This window comes from Notolepis coatsorum, assembly GCF_963971535.1.
Source record: "Notolepis coatsorum genome assembly, chromosome: 4".
Classification (NCBI taxonomy): Eukaryota; Metazoa; Chordata; class Actinopteri; order Aulopiformes; family Paralepididae; genus Notolepis; species Notolepis coatsorum.
Genome location: NC_140168.1, coordinates 45143868 through 45164119, shown reverse-complemented (window position 1 = coordinate 45164119; position 20252 = coordinate 45143868). Strand labels below are relative to the sequence as shown.

At 45.2% G+C, this 20252-nt stretch overlaps 1 protein-coding gene across 2 annotated transcripts in view; it reads left to right on the top strand.

The window, feature by feature from the left end:
* The window catches only part of osbpl10a (oxysterol binding protein-like 10a), a 139114-nt gene that overhangs the window by 76642 nt on the left and 42220 nt on the right, over positions 1-20252 (top strand). For both annotated transcript variants that reach the window (XM_084313632.1, XM_084313631.1), the window contains exons 6-7: positions 9416-9656; positions 16063-16196. In XM_084313632.1, the coding sequence (XP_084169758.1) occupies positions 9416-9656; positions 16063-16196 (375 nt within the window). The remainder of the gene's footprint in view (positions 1-9415; positions 9657-16062; positions 16197-20252) is intronic.

The window sequence follows — 20252 nt, the reverse complement described above, 5'->3', positions numbered from 1 at the left end:
TGGAAAGACTTTCAGAAATGATGACCAAGCTTATTGTATCCATGGGGAAGGAGGGATATGAGAGGGAGGGAGAGAGAGAAGGGGAGATATAGAGGGAGAGAGAGGGGGAGAGAGGGTGAGGGGGGGAGAGAGGGAGAGAAAGAGGGGGAGAGCGAGAGAGGCAAAGAGAGAGAGAGGGGGGGGGAGAGGGAGAGAGAAAGAGTGAGAACCTGGATGGTGCAAAGCCTGTCATGTTAACACTTTGAGTGCCACGAGGTGGCGCCAGAGGTAGCGCTTCAATGCCAACATCGGCGCCAATGTTACGCTTAATATCGCCTAATCTATGTTTTAAATTATGGCTATGTGTCTAATCTGCCCGTCGCTTATCAAAGAATCCTTTTCCAGTCAGTGCTGTCAAGGCAGATTGGTTTTTTATCGATTCATTTCCGTTTGAGAGCATTTTGAAAAGCACCAGTTTTGAGGTAAAAAACAGTTCATTCTAGACCATTCTATGATAATCGTCTTATATATATTTTTTTTTTATCAATTTTTTTTTTTTTTTTTAGTATTTATAAGCTCCGACGTCATCGGTACTGCTATCGGTACTCGAGAAATTATGGAGGGTTTTTTTGAGGAATTTAAACGTCGCAAACTAATCTTGTTGGCCGTTGTCTATTATCTCTCCTGCCTCTGTCTCTGCCTGCGAGCGGGCTCCCTCCCACACACACACTCACTCACTCACTCACTCACTCACACACACACACACACACTCACTCACACGGGTGCTGCGCTGCCAACTCAGTACAGACAGCTCTGCTCTCATAATGGCGGAGAGAACGAAATGTTCAAAAGTCTGGGTCTATTTTACTAAAGTCGATGCTGACAATGCTCGTTGCCACAAGTGCAACAAGACATTTGCCAGTAATGTATAAGCGCTGGTACTTGTCAATGTGGCTGGCGGGGAGATAACGTTAGCTCCGAGTAGAGTAATGGCTGACAATCCGGAGGTAAATAAACGAACGAGAGCTTCTGATTGGTGGTAAGAAGAAGAGGTGGGTGCAAGCCGTGGGACGTAATTGGCAGATCGACTGTCTGTCTCCGAATGTAACGTGACTACGTCACAGCCAAGAAAGGGAGCGCTCGATTTGTGAAAAACTCCCTGTTCCTAAACCACACGCTATCAGTTTTACCACAGTACTGGCAAAACGGGAGGAGGCTATAATAAAAACAAGCGCCCTTCATCCAAATCCACCCACACCGGATTTCTTTTAACCAAAAAATGTATTATATGTTATCGGAGCTATCAATAACGTTATCGAGTTTATCGGGATGACGTCATAATTGCTGATATCGGCCCGATAATTATTGGCCCGATAATTATCGTGCATCCCTACTGGTATACATCTAATATCCATCCCTACTCGTCCCCACATACATATACAAGAAAAACAGTGATAATAGCAAATAAATTAAAAATTAAATAATAGAGAAAAAAAACAAAAAAATATAATAATAATAATAATAATAATAAGTAAAAAGGCTTGAATTTTCATTGTAGGTGTAGCTGTAGGCCTAAGAGGTGCTTCCCAACAATTGAGCAGTAGATCGAGACTTCACTGTTTCATGTTACTTAAAATCTTCCTCAAAGACTGATCTGTCTGTCATCTAGTACCCCTCCATAGTTTAAAGAGACCCCATCTTTTTCCCAGCATATTTTCATTCTTATTGATTTTGTAGGTTACCTTTTCCATATGTCCTCTACAGTTTCTAACCATTTGTTTACTTTCGGGGGTTCATACATACAATTGTTAAGGGGATGCAGACCAGAGAGACTTTCGTCTTGTTTACATCAGGGTCCCCCATTTTCAATTCATCATAACATATGACACACACGACATACAGACAGACAGTACTGCTGGTACAACTGCATGGTACAACCCCACATTGCTAGAAAACAATGCAAACCACTGGAAAAGGCCATTTATAAGATAGGGGTCGACCTTTTAAGGTTTTTTGATATTCATGTTTTTGGCAATGGCTGTTCTTCTGTGAAATCGTTCAGCTCTGTCAGCAAAATAGTGTCGAGCCGGTTTGTCTTTGACTGTGCTGCGTGGATACAGCACTGCATTGTTTAACAATGGAACATTATCCCCCGTTTAGTACACTGGCCTTTTGGATAAGCGGATGGCGGACATTGTGAGAACGGACATATTCCGTTAAATACTCAATAACCGACGTGTCTCCAGTAACACGGCGTACATGCCAACATAGATTACAAAGAGACAAAGACATTCCTTGTTTTCGCCCAGTGCCGACCTTGCCGCTCGCAGCTAAAGGACACCGCCGTAAGTGGAGTCCTCTCCACCTGACGCTGTCGGCACCCGCATACCAGAACTAACCCCTGGGAGAAGCTCTCGGCCCGCCTCTTTTCCGAGGACAATTTTGTATACGCTCAGACAGAGAATTCGAATAGGCCAGTGGTGAATAACACAAAGCTTAGCGAGCGGCCGATCATGTAATCAAAATGTCACGGTGGGATTTCAACAAATTGCATCACCGGGTCCCATCCGTCAAGAGCGGAAGAGTAAAATGGGAACCATCAGCGCCGCCGTGGCATCTCCCCCCCGTGGCCTGTGTCTTATTTGAACACTGGGCCGGCTGGTTATTGGTTATTCTTGAAAGAATATCAATATTTCATGTGAGGCTATTCTCTTTCACGCCTTTTCATTCTCACAGAAGAATGCGGCCGGCTGCAAATGCTGTGTTGTATACCCCCCCCCAATTCAGAGGCACCACACTGTGCGCTCTCTAGCCTCGCCTTGCCACGCTAAGAATAACTTAGAGAAGCTAGCCAACAGTGGGAGTTGAAGAACATTGTTCTCTCTCTCTCAGAAACCGAGAGAGTCTGATCTCGTCTCCCGGAGAGAAATCCAGGACAGTTGGAGTAAATATTGAGCAGATGGTCTGATCATTAAGCAGAACAAACGCTTCTTTCAGTCACTTTCTTTATTTTCTCCCACAGATGAGACTCCTGAAGTGGAGAAAACAAGAGGCCTCATTTTATTCTCTCTGTTTTATGTCTGGTTGTTGACCTGATTCATCTTCTCTTCTCTTCCTCTTCATCTTCCTCTTCCTCTTCAAGGTTGTTATACTACCTGTCCTATTCATGACAGCCATAAAGGCCCATAAACATGGATGGACCAGGCTGGCTTGGGGGCTAAGTGATTTTAAAGTACCAGATATTGAAGGGTGATTTACTGTACTGACTATATAAGAGCCGGAATGGCTGCCGTATTGCCGCCATGTCGTAGTGTGTACATGATAGGACTATGGCTTTAGGGATAAGGATGTTGTTCACGTTTACTTCTCCTTATGTGTTTTTTGTAGTTGTTGTTGTTTGAACTCTTGTTATATTCAAGGACAGATAAAATGATGATGATATTGCAAATTGGGATTAGCTTGTGTTGGATTAGCCTATTGAGAAAACTTGAGAGAAGTATTGGCTGAAAACACTCCTTCATCTATGGGACAGTAGTTTAGTCAGACCAGTCCTAGAGTCCTCAGAATACCCAGGAGTTGATTTCTCCCCTAATGGTGTACTTTGGTTTTCTGTCAAACTGTGACGGTTAGAGAGAGAAGTAGCTTTGAGTAACTCTTACTCTCCACATCATCCAGCACCTCCTGCGATGGATATCCTACCAGCACGCACTGAATCTGATCCAATACGTCCCATTACTGAACAGCATGGACTTAAGACCATTCGTTTTGGGCCTGTGACAAGCTACAGAGAGGCAGAGGTTTGAAATGACAGACCACGATCTTTTATCAACAAACACAAATGTACAAACAAATGTGACCTCAAATACCAGACCACAAACTGAAACACACCAAAAATCTATCTCCAGCCAATAGAGCACACCTGAGACACCTCCTCTTTGATGAGGCGCCCCAGGTGTGGCCAATGCCTCCTTAAGTCACTTGGCATTGGGAGACACCAGCTGACGAGACAAGTGTCTCTCTATTGGCTCTTCCACAGGGTCTTTGGACACAAATTATGGAAATATAATTACATTTTTCACCTTCAGAGAGATCTAACGTCTCTCTAAAAAATCCCATCCATCAGCCCAGAACACACCTATAGAGACAGACCACATGAGTGTCTCTCTACCCATCAGCCCAGAACACAACCTATAGAGACAGACCACATGAGTGTCTCTCTACCCATCAGCCCAGAACACGACCTATAGAGACAGACCACATGAGTGTCTCTCTACCCATCAGCCCAGAACACAACCTATAGAGACAGACCACATGAGTGTCTCTCTACCCATCAGCCCAGAACACGACCTATAGAGACAGACCACACGAGTGTCTCTCTACCCATCAGCCCAGAACACAACCTATAGAGACAGACCACATGAGTGTCTCTCTACCCATCAGCCCAGAACACGACCTATAGAGACAGACCACATGAGTGTCTCTCTACCCATCAGCCCAGAACACGACCTATAGAGACAGACCACATGAGTGTCTCTCTACCCATCAGCCCAGAACACGCCTATAGAGACAGACCACACGAGTGTCTCTCTACCCATCAGCCCAGAACACGACCTATAGAGACAGACCACACGAGTGTCTCTCTACCCATCAGCCCAGAACACGCCTATAGAGACAGACCACACGAGTGTCTCTCTACCCATCAGCCCAGAACACGCCTATAGAGACGGACCACACGAGTGTCTCTCTCTGCACAGCCGCCTGCCTGTCACTACTGGCTGATGTGTGAACCCATCAAACGCCTTGACTCTCAGTGGATTGCCATGACTGAGCCGGGCCACTGGGGTCAGGCTATTTCTGGAAGCATCGTTTGGCCCGGTTCGCTCCGGGGAGTGAGCAGGATCACGGAGAGACGGTGCCCCCCCCCCGCGCTTACATCTTACATGTTGGGAGGTGTAATTCCATGCCGCCTGCGGTTCTGTAATCGGTTTTCACATTCCCCCGGCCCCCGTGAAATATCCAAGTGGTTTCCCAGCGTTTCCCCAGCAAGCTGATGCAGAATCGGAGTTTCACTCTCCCTGCACCGGCTAGCACACATTAGCTCCACACTGGTGGCCATTTTGAATTCAATGAGAAATCTGATGTTTTTTTTTTTTTGTATCCACTTTTTCTCCTTATTTGAATTTTTTTTCTCCCATCCCAATTTCGCCTCGCCAATTCTCCCTTCAATTCTCCCCTCCCCTGTCTCGAACGTTGCTAGACTATGCCTCCCACTGGTCGGCTGCAGTGAGGACCAAGCCTTGCATCACGTGTCCCCTCCGGTATACGAGGAGGCAGCTGTTGCATCTTTTCACCTGAACAGCGCGATCTCTCAGTGGCGAGGAGTAGCACGTGGGAGGCTCACCCTGCCCCCGATACTTCCTGATTCTGCTGTACAGGCGCACCAACCGACCTGTAGGAGTCGCTGTCCACAACGTCCAATCCCCACCCACCAGCTTTCCCACCCTCTACCACTGCCAATTGTGGTAGTATGAACGACCGGCCAAGCTGGTAGCAATGCCGAGAGCTGGGCTCGATACCAGCATCTCCTGCGTTAGTGGCGAGCGCCTTGCCCACTGCGCCACTTGGCCGCCCTGAGATCTGATGGTTGTTAAAGATGAAGACATTTTTGTCTTCCGCTTCATTCATGTAAAACCTTTATCGCAGAGAACTGTGTTTGCATGTATGTGGGTGTGTGTGTGTGTGGTGTGCTTCTGTGAGGATCTATGGGTGTGTGTGTGTGTGTACATACATATGTATGTGTGTGTGTGTGTGTGTGTGTGTGTGTCACTGTGTTGCTAACTGTGGAGATATCTAGGTGGGGAAGGTGACCTGCTTGTAACACAGGTGTCTGCCTGGTGTCAGGTTTACAATAAGGACCCGTGCAGAGAAAGATGGGGAGGAGGGCTGTTGGCCTCATTCAGTCAGCTGGCTCTACAGAGAGAAGAGAGAAGACATTTTCTTTCTTTCTTTCTTTCTTTCTTTCTTTCTTTCTTTCTTTCTTTCTTTCTTTCTTTCTTTCTTTCTTTCTTTCTTTCTTTCTTTCTTTCTTTCTTTCTTTCTTTCTTTCTTTCTTTCTTTCTTTCTTTCTTTCTTTCTTTCTTTCTTTCTTTCTTTCTTTCTTTCTTTCTTTCTTTCTTTCTTTCTTTCTTTCTTTCTTTCTTTCTTTCTTTCTTTCTTTCTTTCTTTCTTTCTTTCTTTCTTTCTTTCTTTCTTTCTTTCTCTATCTCTCACGTGCCTTCTGCCCATCCTTTTTCTCACTCTAACTTTCGTAGACGGAATCAAACAGCTCTGCATTCTATACAACCCACGCAGTGCACCTCTCCCTCTAGACCTCCCAACTGCGAAGTGCCAGACTAATGGCTAATCAAGGATACTGTAATGAAGGGGGGGCCCAGGCTCCTCTCTGCCTCCCAGAGACTTATCTTTCCCTTCCTAACATTTTCTCTTCAGACTTTACTGCTGGTTCATTGTCAGTTTACACAAGGCAATTAAAGGTTTTTCATCCCGCATTTGTTTTATTTGTCACAGGTACATGCACATTACAATGAAATGATTGGTTCTGTATGACCCTCCAGAGATTGTGTTACATACAGTAAAAAAAAAGTTTAAAGAATAGAGATCAAACACTACAAAATATACAAATGTACAAAACTAGTACAAAATGCAAACAATGCAAAAATCCATACACAATCATCATTGTTTTAGTCTTTCCCTCTGTCTCCTTCTCGGTTGGGGGGACATATTCACCAGCAGTGTTTTATTTTCATGCTTGCGTGTCCTACGGGGCAGAGACACATTTTATATGGCGCCAGGAAACAAAAGCCGCTAGATGTTATTTTTGCCCATGACATGGAGAACTTTTAACACCTCTTAGACTATCCAGTTAACTTGCATTGTCGTCCTCTGGTGTCTCCGTTGCTTAAGATTTACTGTGGGAGTAGTATAATGTGAATATACCTTACTAGCCAACATAGGCGTTCATATTAGGTCTTTACTGTGCATTAGTCTCTTTCCAGGCTACATCTTGTGTGCATGTAACCACACAGTGAAGCCAGAGGGAGCGGGCTGCTGCACAGAGGTCCTTCTCAAGGTCTTAATGGGAGAGGTATGAGGTTTCTGTGTGAAACGATATGTCCTCCTCACAAAATGTCTCACCGTCACTATTGATTGTCAGGGATGCGCCGATTGTCCACTGCCCCTATCTGTGTCCTGAACTGACTCAGGCCATGGGGGTCATTGGACAAAAATAACAGTGATATTCAGCCTTTCCTCTGCTATCAGAGACATCTGACATGCTTCTGACGTGCCAAAAAGCTTCTCTGTTTTAATTTCCAACACGTTACACACATGCACATGTTATACACTCCTGTTGTCAAATTAGCCTGGTATCGGACTGACATACTGTACACTAATATTCTGGTATCAGTATTGACGTATTGAAGGACAGTGGTGTATGTTGTAGGACTGCAGCGATTGGATTTCAATGTGTTTCAGTGCTAATTTTATAGATGGCGGAGGCTTCCTGGCCATTTTTACACTCTTTTTAAGTGATTCATACAGGAATGACACAACATTCTGTGTGCGTGTGTGTGGAAGGGGGTGGATTGTTTTAAAATCAGTATATTTTCTTATATTTCAATTTCCTATTCATATTATTCCTATTTCTTTCCCTCTGTCTGGAGCTGAGGGCTGTGTGTCAGTTCCTGTCTGTTTACTCAGAGTTGTGTTGAGGTCAGTAGATTTTGAACCCTGGGACTCTGCCCCCCCCCCCCCCCACCACGACAACACAGACAGATATGATATGATAACTGTCTACCGTGCAGGATTGTACATAATGTCAAATATGATTTGATAACCGTCTACAGTGCAGGATTGTACATAATATCAGATATGATATGATACCATCTACAGTGCAGGATTGTACATAATATCAGATATGATATGATACCGTCTACAGTGCGGGATTGTACATAATGTCAGATATGATATGATAACCGTCTACAGCCCCCTCAGCATTGACAGGGCACTGGTTGAAAGAGTGAACAGTTTTAAGTACCTCGGAGTCCACATATCCGAGGACTTGACATGGACCACACACATTGACAGTGTTATCAAGAAGGCACGACAACGCCTCTACTTCCTCAGGTGCCTAAGGAAGTTCAAAGTGAGTCAGAAGATCCTCAAGAACTTCTACTCATGCACAATAGAGAGCATCCTGACTGGCAATATCACCTCCTGGTTTGGGAATAGCACTGCACAAGACCGTAGCAGACTACAGAGAGTGGCCCGTTCAGCCGAACGCACAATTGGAGGGGGACTTCCCACTCTCCTGGACATTTACAACAAGCGCTGCATGGGTAAGGCCAAGAGAATAATCAAAGACCCCAGCCACCCAAACAACTGCCTCTTTGAACTGCTGCGGTCAGGAAAGCGATACCGGAGTCTCATGGCAAGCACAGAGAGACTCAGAAGGAGCTTCTATCCCCAGGCCATCAGGAGGCTCAATGAACAATAACAAACCATCAAATACACCCACAACACACACATCCACACGCACACACTCACTTTAAATAAACAACACACTGTAGCACCCACTTTACCCACTTTAGACACTTAACACAATTTATATTTATTGGCATCAATCTTATGCACCTCATTGCACCTCACCACCACAAGGTGGCACCACAAGCTAAGCTATACCTCACCATTTCTACACTGTACTGTATCTGCATTGTATAGACTGTACATATACTGTATATATGTATATTGAACATTTTTGTTTTGTTTACACTTGTTTACGTACTTGACTTCCTATTTTATACTTATATTATACTATTTTATACTATCTTGTTATTTTATCTAGCACACTCTCAGGAGCAAAACAGAAAGAAGCATTTCATGCAAAAGTATTCTGTATTTCTGTATGACAACTAATAAAGAAACTTGAAACTTGTCTATTTGTCTCCCTCCTCTGCGTATCCACATTTATAATTTTTAATGATGTGTCATTATTATCCATCCAAAAACTGGGACTCAATTCTGTTCTATCCCTTTGGACATTATGTAGCCTAATGATTGTTGATACTGTATACATTGGGTCAATATTATTTGTCGACTAGGAAATTAAGATTTTTAGAGGAGGCCTTTTTGTCTTTGTGATTAGATTTTGAGTGGCATTTCTTCAGTTTTTATGGTGCAGTATAATCAAAATCCTTGTTTAACACTCTGTTCGTATGATACTGTAACCACATTATCCCTTTGTTCCTATTGGGGACATTTATTTTAGCCATTATCCCTTCTTCTCTGGGCAGGTCATGAACCCTCAGGGGTGATCTTTGCCTTTCCTGCCCTGATCTGATCCTAGTCGCCCTAACGGTGCCTTTCTGTTCCCCCTCAGATGATGTCCCAAGCGGAGGGCCAACAGAAGAGCCTGGCGCAGTCCATCGAGTCCTTACCTGCCAGGGGCCCCATCTCCTGCTTGGACCAGGACCTGCTGCTGCTCAAAGCCACGTCGGCCGCCACCCTCAGCTGCCTGGGAGAGTGCCTGAACATCCTCCAGAAGACGCAGAGCCGCAGCCAGACCCAGACCCAGGTCCAGGCCGCCCAGCCCAACCACGCCATCCACGATCCCCTCTCCGGTGAGTCCGCCCCGGGCCCAGTTCCAGTCCTGCTGCTGGAGCCCCCGACCCCCACATCTTCCACATTCCCCCTGTCCCCTCCTCCAGAGCTCGACTCCAGCGGCAAGGACCCGCTGGCGGAGCTAGACTGTGGTCCTTGTCCCTATCTGACGGGAGCCATGAACTTGAATGTTTGCAGTAAATGTTGTTGAATGTTGCATTTGGCTGTTTTTTCTTCTTTTGAATGTTTTGTTCCATTCACTTTTTTTCTAGGGATGTACATTTTTTCATGGTAAATTATTTGGTGGGTGGTCTGAACGAATAACCAAATATTCGGTCCGTGCCCACATTCACAAAGGCTAGAATAGATGATCGGTAAAAAAGAAAATTCTGGTGCGTTTGGGTAGTGTAGAGGTCTAAGCTCTCGCCTACCACCACAGAGACCGGTTAGGAGTCGGTTAGGGCACCTGTTCAGCAGGGAGGGGATCTGGGGGAGATGGCGTGAACCTCTGCATGCATTACACTCTCCCAGTGAAACTCCTAGCTGTCTCCTAGCCTAGGTGAAAAGAAGCAGCTGGCGACTCCACATATATCGGAGGAGACATGTGGTAGTCTTACACCCTCCCCAGACCAACAATATGGCAGCACAATGACCAGGAAGGGAATTGGCATAACAACTAAATAAGGGGATGGGAGAAAATTATAAAAGACAAAATAATATATATATATAATTCTTACCGTGGCTTCTGACACTCTTCCATGGAACTTATGCTCATCATGCTAGGCTAATTTTAGTAGCTAGGTCCATCGTCCTCTACTTGTTGCATAACGTTAAACAGATCTATGTATTTTTATTGATGAGTGGATATTGTGCCTCAACATCTCCGGTCCACATATCCCACAAAAAGAGTTTAATAAAATGTTCAGCCAGCTACTACTGTGCCAAGGAAGAATAACAACACAGCAGCATAGCGCAGGCAGGCCAGAGGGCAGGCAGGAAGCGCTCCAAGCTCAAGTTAATGACACACTGCCTCCTAGTGGCTGAAATAGTATTTTTTTCTGTCAACACTGTTCCACCAATGAAATTCTCAATAACCTGCATGTTAACTCATTGATCGCCGGGGATTAGCCGGGCCCCGTTCTAGCACTGCCACGCTTTAAAAGATAGTGCATCACCTTGTTTCTAGAGCTATAACTATATTCTATATTATAGCTATGGATACAATACTATGGCCCATTTGACATCACCCATCTATCGTTCAATATGTGAAAAAGAATTAATTTCTTCATCCATACGTTCCCGTGTTATACCGTGGTGAATATAAGTATAATTATAGCGTGGTCTGGGGTAATTCCCGAAGGGCTGAGTAATAGCCTTATACGTAAATTCTACTATAAACGTTGCCGTTTCTTGCCTGTACACGCTATTATTCCCAAATCAAATCTATATCATAGGTATTATGTTTCATCATGAATGCATGAAGGGGGGGGGGGGGGGGGGGGGGGGTCGTTTTTTTATGCTTTGATCGTCACCAACGGCATACGTTGTGGAGTAACGTTACACAGACATGTTGCGATCGGGGTGAAGACATGGTTGGATCAACGCAGGATTGATAGCATATAGCCCTTACCTTCACTAGGATGTACCCCAAAAAGAATATTCCAATTATCTGATCACGAGTCCTAGTATTGGTGTCGATCGTGTCGTCAACATAATCCACCACACATCATGCATCGGGAGCATTCAACGCTTCTCAATCGGATCGTTATAACCGCTCCATTCGCCCGACAAAGAAAACTGAGCCCGGTGACATTTGACCGTTGCACAGGCCAAGATACAAGGTTTCAAAGGGTGCTCGATACCGCCGTCTAGCTGGATGTGGCCGGTATTGCACTTTGGCAATCTCAGACTAATTCCCTATGGTAACACCAAGGTCCCTGGATGAATAATGAATAAAACTATCAAATAACGAGTATACTCGTTGTTGGCATTCAAGCGTCGGCTCCCAATAACGAGTAAACTCGTTGTTGGCGGGGAAAGTAAAATAACAACCACGTTACAAAAGTCAACTTTGATCCCCACGAACGATTATTTGGTTATTTGGTTTTTATGACCCATCCATAGTTTTCCCGTCCACAGTTTGTAGTGATTAGCCTTGTTCTTTGTTGTGGTTGTTTATGCTGTTGCTGTTGTAGTTGTTGTTGTTGTTTTGTTGTTTTGTTTTGTTTTTCATTCATAGTTGTGTTATGTCTCGTCTTCAAGTGCATTGAAACATTGATAATTTCTTCTCAATTCTGGTTCCATCGCCAGCACCAAATGTATGCATGAATGAAAGTGTGTGAAAGTGTATTTATGGTCAATATTGTTTACAAAAGGTATATGAAAGCATTTCAGACTTTCCCCTAAGTGCATGTAAGAAAAACAGTGGGGTTTGTATGTGTGAAGGAGACAACCTAAATACAATAACTATGCACTTTTAAATCTCCCCCATGGATTTCCTCTAAGTCTTTGCCAAAGAAATCCACATTGGTGCCTATACATCTCTCTCAGATCTCTCTGCCATGTTTGAACCATCTCTGTGCCAGATCTAAATTGATCCAATAAAGATCTTTCAATGCAACCCTTTTGCAGCCCAAGGGTGCTTCTGTGTTTGTTTAAGGTGCCCCTGGTTTGGGCCTGAAGAGAAGTGTGGTGGATTTGAGAAGGTGACCGGTCTAATGGTGGTAGGTAGACCTCAAGTCCTGGACAAGAATCAGCTCTGCCTCACGAGTCGTTAAATTCCCTGGACTAGTTCTTATAACTTTTATACTGGTCCAGGGTCTTTGATAGATGACCGTACTGTACATACAACTGTGTCTTTCGACAGGGTGGGATCTGATTCGGGGACCAGCTGATACGGTCCACCTCCCATCTGTGGCTCTCGCTAAGCGATTGTGGGTATAGGGCTCTGGGTTGGGATGGTGCTGCAGTGGGTCCAGTCAGTCCTCATACCCTGTTGGTGTGTTCTGTTCCGTTTGTGCCAACAGTCACCCCGCCCTGTACCTGTTCCTCAGACAGGGGGTGGTGCGGAGTCAGACCGCCGGGCTGCAAGTACAAACCACTTTCCTTCCGCTGCCTGGCTGACCGGTCTTGCCGGGGTCCGGCTGCTCCCCGTCTCCGGCATGTACCCCCCCTACCTACGCCCCTAGTTACAGAGTTTCAGGGTTCTCCGTTTGACAGAGTAACGTGTAGTATGGCACACCGGCATGGACAGAATCCAGATTGGATGTGGCTGATAAGTGGAGCGATTGGTTGGCTGGCTGGCTGGCTGGCTGGCTGGCCTCTCCCACTATGGACAGCCTTGCCACAGTGCCACCACTGCATGGGTGAGAGGTCACACTCCAGTGAGCGAGCCGAGCATGAGGTCGGACCGAGGCTGGCTGGCACGGTGGTCCCTCCAGGCTCCTGACTGACGCAAAATAACGTGCGCCCAGGGGCCGCTGAGCCTGATGTTGGTCATGTGAGTGAGTATGTGGCTGGAGCTTGGTGGTCTTTGTGAACTCCCACAAACAACCTGCCAGTCTGAAACCAAGGCCACATATGAGCTGATGTCATAGAGGGTTTAGGCTGCTCGCTCACGCCCTCTGGGTTCCCCTCCTCCCTCACCTCCCACCAAAACAGCTTGCTGAAAGCCCCCTTACACACACACACACACACACACACACACACACACACACACACACACACACACACACACACACACACACACACACACACACACACACACACACCCACACACCCACACACCCACACACACCCACACGCTCATGTAGCGTTTTCCTTTAAAGGAAAGCCCTGTTGTCTTTCAAAAAACAACAGGGCTTTTGAGGTGATGAAATCACTGCGCCCAGGCAGCAGTGGTTCTGCACAAAAAAAAACGAGTATATATCTGCTTAGAGAAATGTAAAAAAATAAAAATCTCCACGTGGTAAATACACAGGTCACAACATGTTTACAGGAAAGTTTTGGAGTTGTATTTGGAGTGTATTTCGTCACTGTTGGGAACTAGGCTACACTGGCACACCTACTTCCAGTGAATGACGCTAAGCTAGGCTAGGCTGTTCCCTAAGCCTAATGCATGCACAGAGAAGAAAAGGGTATGTATCTGCTTGTCTAACTCCAGGGTAGATGGCAAAAAAGTTTGCGTGTTCCTTTAAGGAGTTGAATATCCATAAAGGAATGATGTGCCTTGCCACAACTTTTTAGAACCTATTCCCCGGCACCTCGACAGGGTGAGAAAACAATCAGATGAGTTGAAAGGTGAATGGCATGTCGGAATGAAGAGACTTTCACTGTCTGTGTGTGTGTGTGTGTGTGTGTGTGTGTGTGTGTGTGTGTGTGTGTGTGTGTGTGTGTGTGTGTGTGTGTGTGTGTGTGTGTGTGTGCGAGAGAGTGAGAGAGAGCTAGAGAGAGATTGTGTTGGGCAGGAGGTGGGTATTGGTTCAGAATTGGATGTAACAGCAGCACTAAACGTGGAACATTGATGGCACAGCCCAGAAATGGAAGGTAAAGCCATTGGAAACACATGATGCATGATGTGTTTGTCCACCTTTCCTTCTGCACCAGCTCCTCTCACCTGCATGCTTCTATCCAATGGCATAAACCACTCCTCTCTTGAGTGCTTCTACTTCTGGTGCTTCATCATGGCATTTCACACAACAATCACTCAAAAAAGAGATTTTAATTTTCGATCTCAGGAAAGATGAATTGCAACTATGCTAGCCAATTGCTCCCTCCGTTAATTCTCAATTATTTTCTGTGTGAAAATAATTTTTCAAAAGATTTCTAAACCAACTCACAATCCATATTTGTTACTCTCTGCGTCTCAAGTAAAAACCACCGCTCTTCCCGCAGCGCTTCCTTCAGCTCGTACGCATCCCGTTGGCAGACGCATAACAGGCGGATACCGTCAGAGCCCTCTAACGTTTCCGCCAGTCTGTCTGTCTGTCTGTCTGTGTCTGTCTGTCTGTCTGTCAGTTGACCAGAGGAGAGGTTTGGCCTGGAGGGATTTGTTAGAACAGGCACCACTCCAAATCCAAGCCAATTCAGTACAGCCTGCTTCTCTATAGTGGATATCAAAGACTCGAGTACGGTTGGTATGGCATATTAAAAGAACACAACAACATTTTTGGAAATGAGCTTACCGTCTTCTCCAGAGAGAGACAAGAAGATAGATACCCCGTTTCCTCTCTGTGCGTTCAGTAGAAAGCTATCTGGCTGCATGTTAGCCTAGCAGTAGCTTAGCACAATGAATGGAAGCAGACATGACCGGTTAGCCTTCGGGAGAGGTATTAGTTGGACAATGCCTAGGCTAACCGGTCATGTCCGCTTCCATTCATTGTGCTAAGCTAGGCTAACATGCAGCCAGATAGCTATCTACTGAACGCACAGAGAGGAAACTGGTATCTATCTTCTTGTCTCTCCCTGGAGAAGATGGCAAGCTAATTTCCCAAAATGTTGCTGTGTCCTTTAAAAAAAAGTCCTTTAAGACTTTTAAAGAGTAACTAAACACAGGTATTTATGCTGGCATTCTTGCTGCCCTAGTGGTTGATATTTTCACCGTTCAACAGCTTAATCTGCTCCACCCCAATCTGTGATGTAAGAGTACCTGTTTGGAGCAAGGGGAAAATATCAACCACCAGGGCAGCAAAATGGCCTTGTGTTTAGTTACTCATTATCCAGATTTCTTTAGGCTTGGCGAGCCAGAGAGGGCCCTGGGTATCGCGTCCGTTACATTGCCTCCATTAGCCGTTTCATTTGGTACTTCTGAGGTCTAGAAGGGTGGATGCGTTACGCCGGCTGCATCGAATGCAGAGCTACTATGATTCTGTCAGTCCTGGCCCAGAGCCAAAGGGTGGGATTGTCATTCCAGTCAGTCCTGTGTATTTCACCTGTTCTCCAGTGTATTGCAACAGAACCGAACATAATACTAAACAAAAGATAATCAGATTACACACATACACAGACCCGTGCGTCGTGTGCTCATACACTAACAAACACACACACTCTCAATTTCCTGTGTTATTTGATGTGTCGGATAGACCCGCCTAGTTCAGCCTCATATCTTGTCACCGTCAACATTTCAGTTGATCTGATATTAATGTACAGCAGGACGGAGTGAGATATGAGATAACGTGTTCTCCCCGGTTCCTGCCTTTTTTTTTTTTTTTTTTTTTAACTATTCCTCCATAACCGCCTCTAATATAAATCATAAACTAAAACCGCAGATAATAATTAATATAGACGAACCAGATCAATACCGTTCGTATAATGTTCAATCACATTGCCAATCAGCAGTTGCCTTTCTCAAAAAAAAAAAAAAACATGCCCTCTTCCCAACCGCCCTGTAGATGGTTGTGACCCTCCCGTGCTGCTGTCCCCTTACAGGTGGTGTTCCTGTGTGGACTGTACCAAAGTCACCCTCGGGGGAGCGCCTGAAGAATGGAGGCCTGACCCCTCTGCGATCGGCCGAGCCCTCCCCCCCGGCCCTCAGGAGAAAGAGTCTAACCCGCTGTGCTGAGGTGAGTGGAGACTGTTGTTCTGGGACTGAATGTCTCCATTTCTCTTCTTCTTGTGTCAACCCTTTCACTGCGACAATACAGAAGGTTAACCCTTTCACTGCGACAATACAGAAGGTTAACACTTCCACTGCCACACGACAAAGGGTTTAACCCTTTCACAACCACACTACATAAGGTTAACCCTTTCACTACCACACTACAGACTGTTAACCGTCTGTTAGTGTGGTAGTGAAAGGTTAACCCTCTGTAGTGTGGTAGTGAAAGGTTAACCCTCTGTAGTGTGGTAGTGAAAGGGTTAACACATCTCCTCTAACACGTTCGATCGTCATCACTGGTTTCATAGCTTATTCTTTTGTGCTGGTGGCTGGTGTCATCATGGATGCCGGAGGAAATAATTCGCTGGTCAATAGTTGGTTGTTACAAATGTTTTAGGTTCTTAACAGGAGATTGGCTTCAGAAGACCCGACCGGAAGTCCTGGCCTGAGGACCCCGGAAATGGGCTCCCAGATTTATGTTGTACGTCGATCTTTATACATGATAAAAGGGGTGGGGTTAACCAGGTGAGAGGGAGGATAGGACCACCATGAGACATGGGGGGCCGGAAGGGGGGAGGAGGGGGATACACAAAGGAATGGCTAGAAGATGGGACCGGAAGGGGAATGGTAAAGGTACAAGAAGGTGGTGGGGGAGGTGTTATTCCACTACAATGGCAGGGGTGCGTTAGATATACCATACACTGTCGGCTGTGGAAAAAACACTGTGCATACCCTTCAAGCACTTTTAATATGTTACTGCTTTGATTTTGGTATTTGTGTTGTTGTTGGGTCTATCTGGTGTTGTGATGGGCTGCCACAAATGCATCTACCGGTATGTATGGGACACGCTGATGAGAATGTGTAAAGTATGTTGGAATAAGGTGTTTTTGCCTCTGTGGTGATGTGACTTGTCCTGAGATCAGTCCTCCTGTTGGCTTCATGAGAAAAAGGGCCCTGGACTCTTAAAGGGGACATGTCTTGCTAGTCCTTTCACTATTTGGGCAGCTTTACACAATTCCTGTGAGTCTATGGAACACATCTGTAAAGTTTTTTTTCAAAAATATTCATTGTTTTGTATTTTTTCTTTTTTTTATCCACTTTTTCTCCCATTTTTCTATATTTTCTCCCATCCCAATTTCGTATCATCCAATTCAACCCTCCCCTGTCACAAACGCTGTTTCTTGCCTCCCACAAGCCGGCTGCAATGTGGACTAAGTCATACATAGCACAAGTCCCCTCCGGTACTTGAGGTAACAGCAGTCGCATCTTTTCACCTGCGCAGCTCGATCTCTCAGTGGCGAGGAGTAACGTGTGGGAGGCTCACGCTGCCCCCGACACTTCCTGATTCTACTGCGCAGGCGCACCAACCGACCTGTAGGAGTCGCTGTCCACAACGCCCGATCCCCACCCATCAGTTTCCCACCCCCTAATACGGCCAATGTGTATTAGTATGAACGACCAGCTAAACTGAAAGCAATGTGGAGCGCTGGGCTCGAACAGGCAAGCCCAGCGTCTCCGTCATTCGTGGCGAGCGCCTTGCCCACTACGCCACGTAGCCGCCCCTTGTATTTCTAATCAAAATTTTTCCACTTCAAGATTTCAAGCAGTTTTTGGCTTGGCTCCGCCCATAAGCGCTTTGAGTGACAGTCACCCACAGTCTGCGACTGGCAGACAGAGAGAGAGATAGAGATAGAGGAGGGGGATAATAATTGATTTCGCCGCGGGGGGTGAATGAATGAATGACTTTATTTGACAATATAAAAATAACATGTGACAGAAAGCACAGTCAGGAGATACTGCCAAGGATGAACACAAAAAAGCTCAGAGCTTATTTCCATTGTGGTCCTTGTAGGGGGGTAGGGGAATGAGATGCTTAGACATGCATCATACAGACATGACATCACAACACATCACATATACCATTTACCATTTATATACATAACAGACTCATAAACATGCAAGGGTGCCTTTTTGCTGAGTGTCTAGGTTAATTATAGTCCCTTTTGAGCCATGTCTTCAGGCTGGACTTGAATCTAACAGCATTGACTACGATTTTCAGGTCACTGGGCAGACTGTTCCAAAAGACAGCTGCTGAATACAAAAATGACTCCTTCCCCATACAACTCCTGAATCTGACTGGCACAAAGTCAGTTGAGCTACGCCTAGTTGGGTATGCATGGGTGTCCCTGATTCGGTTGAAGTAGTTGTTGAAGTACACTAGCACTACCCTGTGCACGATTCTGTGAACTAGGCACATCCCTATTTGGTTGACTCTGTCTTCCACCTTTAGCCATCTCATGTTCTCAAAGTGTGATGGGTCAAGGTGGGTTCGGGCAGGTAGCCTGAGTATTACCCTGATTAGCTTGTTTTGTGATGTCTGTAGTTTTATTTTCTGACTTTTGGGGGCGCTGTTGTACCAGGAGCCACACGCATAGTCATAGTGACACTGTATGAGTGCTCCAGCAAGAATTTCCATCGCTGACTGATCTAAAAAATTTGAGATCCTGGCTAGGTATCTAGTCCTGTTATTGATCTTTGTAAGTGCTTGTTGAGCCATGCTTTCCCCTGATAAGCTGTTTTCCAGGACGCAACCAAGATATTTCACAGATGTTTTGTTGTGAGAACAGTATCTCCTATTCTAATGTTAAAACCTGGCGATTTTCTGAGCCTGACCTTTGACCCGAATAGGATAGACTCAGTCTTCCCCACGTGGAGGGACAGCTTGTTGTAGCCTAGCCAGTCACTAACCTTCTCTAGTTCTGCACTCAATATCTGCTCAACCACTTGTTTGTCTTTATGAGACAATAGTAAGGAGTCATCCGCATATAAAAAAAGGTCACATGAGCAAGCTGCTTTCAGGTCATTAATATACAGGAGAAATAGGAGCGGATCCAATACACTCCATACTCCATTTATATCTACCACCTGTTGTCTCCCTGTTAGGTAGGAATTAGGGATGTCCAGATCCGATCACGTGATCGGGATCGGGGCCGATCACGTGATTTTCCGAAGATCAGGGCCCTCATTTATCAAATTGACGTACGCACAGATATGTGCGTAACCCGTGCGTACGATCATTTCTAAGCAAAGTGTGGGATTCATCAATTTGAACTTGTGCTTGACTTTGTGCGTATATTTAAGCACAGGTCGGACCATGCGTAGTTGGCGCCCGGTGGTAGAATATTTTTACAACGCGGAAATAAGCACTGACTGCGCTCCGCGTAACTCAACTCGTTATTATTTTGCGCATATATTGCAGAAATACGGGAACGTTTTGATTATATTTAAAAGGCTTTGCCATTGTTAAACGTAATAAGTGGAACCCCGAAGCTGTAAGCAGAATACAAGTCATATGAACACCCACGATATAAACGTGCATTGCAACGAGCACAGACAGAGGTTATTTGTTGAGTGTATGTGTATACAGAACCCTTGCAATAAATGTGTCTTAAATGAATGAAAAGCATACATGCTCTGGACACAGAGCATATATCGTGTGGGTGATATCATGACTTGTATTCTGTGTCGAAGCCTAAATCAAAACGTCCCCGTATTTCTGCAATCTATGCGCAAAATAATAACGAGTTGAGTTCTAACAAAGAACGTATTACATGCTGGTAGGCTGATAGAGTAAACTATGATATGAATATGAATATGATATGATCATGTAAATACTGGTCCGTCCGCGAGGATATCGACGACTCGGATAGCCATTAAGCAATTTGAGAATATAGGCGGCCTATAGCCTATACATATTATTTAATGTTTTCATAAGCGTAAAGATACAACAGCTAGATTAATGATCAAGTTAGTTTACTGTATGCAGGCTTTGCAGGGCTGTGTGTTATATATGCGCAAGTTACTGTTGCATAATGTAGGCTGGCTGCTATTATATGTAATTCATAGGCTACCTAATACCAACAACAAAATAGATTGTATCATATGCCTCTACACACATTATATTATACACATCATATTATATCTTGGTTCGGCAGCGCCTCTGTGAACAATCTCTCAGAGT